Source organism: Podarcis raffonei, chromosome 6 (genome assembly GCF_027172205.1).
Source record: "Podarcis raffonei isolate rPodRaf1 chromosome 6, rPodRaf1.pri, whole genome shotgun sequence".
Classification (NCBI taxonomy): Eukaryota; Metazoa; Chordata; class Lepidosauria; order Squamata; family Lacertidae; genus Podarcis; species Podarcis raffonei.
The window spans coordinates 93553908-93560977 of record NC_070607.1 but is presented as its reverse complement, the minus strand read 5'-3'; the positions used below and the strand labels follow the sequence as shown (position 1 = coordinate 93560977).

General features: G+C 50.7%; 1 protein-coding gene across 1 annotated transcript; it reads right to left on the bottom strand.

Moving 5' to 3' along the window:
* Positions 1-802: 802 nt before the first annotated feature.
* Positions 803-6755, bottom strand: SOX18 (SRY-box transcription factor 18). The gene is made up of 2 exons (XM_053394525.1): positions 5829-6755; positions 803-2090 (listed from the first exon to the last, which is right to left on the bottom strand). The coding sequence occupies exons 1-2, from the start codon at positions 6328-6330 to the stop codon at positions 1216-1218; spliced, it is 1377 nt and encodes a 458-aa protein (XP_053250500.1). The 5' UTR covers positions 6331-6755; the 3' UTR covers positions 803-1215.
* Positions 6756-7070: the final 315 nt, after the last annotated feature.

Here is a 7070-nt window from a genome sequence, read left to right as displayed (position 1 = left end):
CACGGTAATTCCCTCCGGGGCAATAAAAGGTCCAGAAAAACTGTCCGCCCTCACACATTTCGGCACCCTATGAATTCAGTTTCCTTCTGCTTTGCAACAGTCTATCTCATTGTGCTACATAGCAATACAGTATACCAGTGGTTCAGCATTATTATTTTTAAAAACAAAAAAACCCAAGCAATGCATTTAATGAGATAATCTAAATATTGCAATGTTGACAGGCAAGGGGAGAGGGTTTGGAAGGCTGATGCAACAGAAGGCACTTGTGGGGATATATAGGTGGGCACTGTTACCTCAGCTAGATGAATGTCGGGTCTTGCAGAGGGACTCTGAGATGATTTGCACATTACGCTGAACAAGGAAGGGGGCAGGGTCCTGTGTTTTGGCCCCCCAACCCAGTGCTTCAGCTCAAAATGCGCAAGGCAGGGGATCTAAGGGCTCTTTCACACAGAGCAAAGTCGAGCCGGCCACATCCAGTCCCAGATGATTACGATGAACACATGTCTGCTCTGCAAACACATTTGTGACATGCACACGTCACACATGCTCTGCGGCACGGGAGAGAATGAAAAATCCTGACAGTGACACTCATGGGTTTACGCTGAATGACCTTCAGTGGACACTAAAAATAATAATTAAAAAATCTGTTTAAGTTTGAAGAGGGCCTTAAATGCAGAAAACTCCACAAGCTTCAGGGGTGAGGTTCCCAAGCCCTGCTTGGGACACAACAGTAGAAGGGCAAATAGTTTCTCTGCAGTATTTCTCCACAGCAACAGTTTCAAAGTTCCTGCAGATGTTTTCCGCTCACTCCTCGGCAGATTGGCACTTGTTTCTCAAAGGACGGGCACATTAGCTGAGCTGCGCTGTCTCTCAGCAGGTAAGAATAAATTTGTTAGAAGGACAAGGTGCCCCACAGGGATGGGAAACCAAGCTGCTCTCATTTGGAGCAAACAAAAAAAGAGGTTAGCACCTGCGCATTATGCCTTTCCCTAAGGGTACGTGTAGGTTTTGAGCTTCCGTCAAATTCATACTGGTTTAACCGGCACAGCTTCGTTCAAAGGGTCCTGGGAATTGTGGTTAGGAGACGGAATTCAGGTACGAGATCCCATGGTTCCCCCTTGCAGGTTCCCAGGGTTCCCTGGGGGAAGGGAAATGACGGTTAAACCGGGCTCAGCCTCGAACCCCTCTCCCCTTGCTGAACACACAAGCGCAGCCCTACCCAGTGATACAGGTGCTGTAATAGACAGCGCTGCTGGCATCGGACAGGGCCGATATCAAGCTGCTCTCCTCGCAGGAGAGGCTCCGTGGAGTCACTTTGGACACGGAGACATGGTAGGCAAACCCCGAAGGATCGGGACGAGTCCTGCTCATATTCAAATACTGGTCAAACTCGTTGCGGTCCACTTCTGTCCAGAGCTCGTTGGGGTTCAAGTGCTCCACGCCGTCAAGGTGGTGAGATTCGGGTGGCGGGGAGAGCTGGCCCAGGTGGGCTGAAAGCCCGTTGGCGGCGCCGGCGCATATTTGGTTGTAGTACATACCAGGTGGGTGGGGAGTCCTCATGGCATCACCCAGGTGAGGTGGGTTCTGCGGGTAGCCCATGGGCATGTTCCTCCCCAGGTTTTTCTCCGGGGTAAACTCCATCTGGGGAGGAGGAGGAGGAGGGTGGTGGTGGTAGCCTCGGAAGGACATCACGCCACAGTCGTCCTGCATGTGTGGAGGGAAAAAGGCAGGCTCCGTCTGCTCCAAGACGTCCAGAGGGGACATCTCAGGGGTCGGCAAGCCGTAGTTCTCCATATCAGAACTCACCGAGCGGAGTTCTCTGAAGTGGTTGAGCGGAGGAGGCTGGGCATGGCCCGGGTGCCCGATGGCGCCACCAGCCCGGTGGTTCATGGCAAAGCCGTCGCCACAAGGCTGGGAGAGATTGTGCAGGAGGATGTTGGGCTCCATCCTCTTGATTTTCTTGGCTTGCTTCTTCCTCCTGGGGCGGTACTTGTAGTTGGGGTGGTCCTGCAGGTGCTGGATCCTCAGCCTCTCTGCCTCTTCCACAAAGGGGCGCTTGTCGTTGGCGCTGAGCGCTTTCCATGACTGGCCTGGAGGGGGTCCAGAAAGGAAAAACACAGGCGTGAAGCTACAGCAGAAACAGGGGAGAATTAAGGGCTCCGGCAGATCAAAGATTCGAGTCCTTCACCTGCTTCAGAAGCCCAAACTATTGCTCACGTAATAATTGCAGCATACAAAGGCCATTAAACAATAGGCAGTATTCACATTAATGCATGGGTAGGCAAACTAAGGCGTGGGGGCCGGATTTGGCCGAATCGGCTTCTCAATCTGGCCTGCAGACAGTCCGGGAATCAGCGTGTTTTTACCTAAGTAGAATGTGTGCTTTAATTTAAAATGCATCTCTGGGTTATTTGTGGGGCATAGGAATTTGTTCATTTCCCCCCCTTCAAAATATAGTCTGGCCCCCCGCAAGATCTAAGGGACAGTGGACCGGCCCCCTGCTGAAAAAGTTTGCTGATGCCTGCATTAAAGTATCTCACATTGGGAAGTTGGACGCTGTTGTTGTTTTTAAACCATACATGTCCAATCACCAAAAGGTCATCTCATCAGGCCCTGTCCACCTTGGGAACATTAGATTCCAGTTTTTTCACCATGTGTCTTAACCATGCCAGACCCGAGAGAGGAGAGAAAGACAGAGAGAGAGAGAGAGGAGGGAGGGAGGGAGGGAGGGAGAAACAAACAAACAAACAAACAAACAAACAAACAAACAAACAGAGAGAGAGTATGCCAAGAAGGTACAGTAGATCCTCTGGGAGATCATAGCTCCAAGTCCCTGATATGTTCGTGATCTCTTGGTATGATCCATGAGAACAACCCCAAAATCCACAAAAACATTATTAAGCCCATCCAAGATGTCACAAGATGGTGAACTATCTCATCAGCCTGGATGCCAAGTAAAATAGGATGTGGGGAAGGCGATCAAGCTTATCATCCAGTCCGATGGAGAATTTTGGAGAACCTGAGAGTGCATTCACTATTTTGGAACGTTTTCATGGGTTCTGATAAAGTTCCTACCCTGCTGTGATTTATGATGTGATGGAGATTCCACTTTGACTAGAAACATCTCTCTCTCTCCCTTGCTCTTCCTTACTTACACACACACACACACACACACACACACACACACTAACAAGGTAGTTAAAGAGTGAGGAAACCAAAGTGCAGATTTTTGATAAGAGTGCATTATGGTGCTTTCACACAACCATAGTGATGGCAACTTCTTTGCAAGTGGTTTTTGTATTTCTCTTGTCTACTCTGAAACGCAAATGTGATGTCCACATTGCCGAACAATAGGCTTTCAGTTGAGAAAGGGCTCTCTCCCGCATTCCGTCCCATAGTGATTAACATCCATACATAGGATAAAGGACCCTGGACACTTTGCAAGGGGATGGGTAGCTAAGGTATATAATATATGAAATTCTTACTTAGGAGTCTCTCATTTCTAGATAGGTGTTCAGGAAAGGGTGGGGGAATAAGAGAACTAATGAGTTCTTTTTTCCTTGACCGCTTCCAAGGACAAGGGGAAATGGCATTTTGTCTGGGCGGTATCCAATGTGCTTAGTCTGTTAGTGCAAGGATTTTTGCTTGTGCAACAGAACTCCCCTATCTTGTCCCCTCAGTGCACATCCTGTGCCCTCTCTAAATCTGCCCCAGTGGATTGGGAGAACCCCCAAAACAAATTTGAGGGAGGAAGTTCCATTGTGAAAGCATACATGCTTGCACAAATGGAACAAGTTACTTAACCCCTTTCCATTCTATTTGTTGCAAATTTGATAATCACTTTTTATTATGTGTAATAAGAAACTTTGGTGGATTCGACCATGGTTTTACTGCGGATGTAGCGACTGCTGTTTAGCTTTGTACTGAACTCAGTACAGATGCAGAACTCCCTGCCCAGGGCTGAGCTCAGAAGAAACCAGTTCTGGCTTTCTGCAATAGAAGCTGCAGCGCATAGTGCTGATTGCCCAGTGCTTGTGATGTCACAAACACTTCCCCCAACGAACCCTACAGCCCTTTTGCGTTCCTCTAGATATTTTATTTCAACCAAGTCAAACAAATGCATGCCGACACATGAATGCTACACTATCTCTGTATTCCTCCTAATAGCCTATCCTTCAATAAAATTAGCACAAGAAGCTTGTGGTTTGTTGTTGTGAATGAGTGGGGGGGGGGCATAGCTCAATGATAGAGCATCTGCCTCACATGCAGAATGTCCCAGGTTCAATCCCTGGCATTTCCAGATAGGGCTGGGAGAGACCCCCCCCCAAAGTCCTGGAGAGCTGCTGCCAGTCTGTGTAGACAGTACTGAGATAGATGGACCAATGATTCAGGATATGGCAGCTTCCTACATTGTATAAATTTGGGTTTGTGATAGAAATGTGATAGACCGACCATTACCTTTTGTATCTCGGGTTCTTGGGGACCCTACTATGTGCAATCTTCTTCCCACTCTCTGCTTATGTGAGTGTCTCTGCATCCCTCCCTATACACACCTCCCAATTGAAGATGAAATGTCCTGCATCATCAGACGAAGCGACAGAAGCCAAAAAGCTTCTAAATGTGTTCATCTTTCAGGGTCTCTTATCACTCACTGACTGTGGATCTTTTTATCCCGAAGAAGTGAAATTAGTAAAAGGGTGCAAAGGGAAAATATTCTTCTAGTCTTTGAACTGTATCCTTTCGGGAGAAGAGGGGACTGAGAGCAACGTTTCACAGAATAACACCCAATGCATTTCAGTTCTAAAACCACACGCTTGGCCAGAATGCACATTTGATTTAAAAATGACTGTCTTTGGCTGCTTTCTCAGCTTTGTGAGAAACATTTGCAAGCGTGTGCAGTAATAGTACAAGAGGGAAATGATCTGCCCATGTGCTCCCCTGCTGTAGGTGCAGCAGATGGTTCTGGATTAAAGTCACAATCCTATAGCCCTTTATCTGGGAACGAGCCACACTGCAATTGACTTCTGGGTACACATGTGCAGGATTGTACCACGAATGACCTGCAGAGAGGGGCTAGTGAGATAGGTTGCACCATAAGAGTCAGCTTCCTCAAAATAAATTTAAAAAGAGAGATCTTCCTTCCTCATGGCTGCTACTCTCCCCTCTCCCAAACTCCTTTTTGACCCTTATAAGAACTGCACTGTTCAGACTGATGTCCCCACAGAGCCCACCAGCAGAACAAAAGGCAGCGGCCACCTCCGTTCCTGTTTGCCCCAGCCTCCAATCTTACTCCAAGGTAAACTGCCTTGGAACATGCAAGCTCCATTTCTCAGGTATGGCTAATAAGTGGAACCTGCAATAAAATTTTGCAGTGTGTGTGTGAGATAGAGAGAGGTGCCTCTGCTCAGGAGTCTAGATTGCTAGTTATATCTTCCTCTAGGATAGTTCCCACTCCAGTTGTCAACCCCACCCCACCCCAAAACCCTCATCACCCCATTGCTACTGAGCATGCTTGGTCTTTGCAGGGTCTTTTCTGGAGGGCCCCCATTATAGGTTGCTAAAAAGGATTTCTGAAATCTCAGGTCTTCCTTCAACACCTGAGTGTGCTCTCAGAGGGAGGGAGAAGCCTTTCAAGCCTGACTAAGGGGGGGTGAGGCTGCCCCCCTAAATCAATAAAAATCAACAAAAATACTTAACTAACAGAGGTTCTGTTCCCCTAAGATTCCGCTTCCCTGTGAATCTGTCCAAAGCCACCTTAGCTCCTGGTGCTCATCATCCCCACATCTGGTGGCAATGAGTCCCACAGTGCGCTCACAGACCCCGCTTACCCAGCATCTTGCTCAGCACCGCGTTGTGCAGGTCCGGATTCTGCTGGGCCAGCCGCTTCCTCTCGTCCTTAGCCCACACCATGAAGGCGTTCATGGGGCGCCGGATGCGGGAATCCTCTGCGCTCTTGCCGTCGGACGGACGGCCCGAGCCGGCGCCGTAGCCATAGCCGGCGTCGGGGCTGGGAGAACGGCTCGACGCAGCCGAGGTGCCCAAGAGCGCGCCGCCGGGGTCGCCTCCCCCGATGGGCGCCGCTGCGCCGGGGCGAAATCCGAAGGCCGGCTCTGGGCTGGGGGTCCGGCTGGAGACGGCGGGCTCGGCGGCCCGGCTGTGCTGCGCGAAGGCGCGCCCGGGATCAGAGGCAGCGGCGGCGGGAGGAGGTGGAGGCGGCGGAGGCGGAGGCGGCGGTGGCGCAGCGGCTGCTCCCGCGACGGCTCCCCATGAAAAGTCGCCTCTGGCTTGGGGTATCTCCTCTCTACAGAAACTAGGCTCAGATATATTCATTCCAGCTAGACGGACCTTTTGGGATCACAAGGCGAGCAGAAAAAGAAGGAAAAAAACGGACAACAAGAAGAGAATCGGGTTCCCTTCTCCGAGGAAAGAAGATGACGCGAGCGAAGGAATCAGCGGCTCGAAATGCGTAAAGGAACCAGAGAAGAAGGCAGGATTCGGCCAGAGCTAAGGGCTGGCTTGGTTCGCCCCCTCCAAGAAAAGGAGGACAAGAGCACGCGCTGGAAAGGATGCTCCCGTCGGAGGGGCCACATTATAAAGGCTGCGCTTCCCATCCGAGGGAGGGCGACGGCAAAGGAGGAGGGGTTAGATGGGCCCGCTAGGAACACCCCCGACGGAGGAGGGCGATGGACGCGCCGTTTCATTCTGCGCTCCCCCCTCCCGGCAAAGGAAATTGGGAAAATTGCTCCCCCCCCGCTCCCCCGACTTTCCTCTCCCTCCTGTCGGATTAAGTGGCGAGGAGGCAATTCCGTTTGCGCAAACCTCAGGCGCGCAGCAGCGCCTCCTCCGAGCTAGCCAGACGCAAACGTCCCCCCGCGAAGTGGCAACGCAAACGCCCCCCCCCCCGAAGTGGGCGACAGGGATTTTTTTGGGTGCCGCTGGCCGGGGGGTGGGGAGAGAGGGGGTGGTCTGTTTAGCCTTGCTTTGATTTCCTAACACCCCCCTTTTTTATGTGTATAATCTCTTTGCACGCACACCCGTTGGAAAAGAAGAAAAGCCGCAGGCAAATAAAG

What these genes read in the sequence shown, in the direction of transcription:
- SOX18 (XM_053394525.1), bottom strand. Translation starts at nt 6,330, where the DNA reads ATGAATATATCTGAGCCTAGTTTCTGTAGAGAGGAGATACCCCAAGCC. An exon ending in GGTGCTGAGCAAGATGCTGG is followed by an intron (nt 2,091 to 5,828) that starts GTAAGCGGGGTC and finishes GACCCCCTCCAG; the next exon opens with GCCAGTCATGGAAAGCGCTC.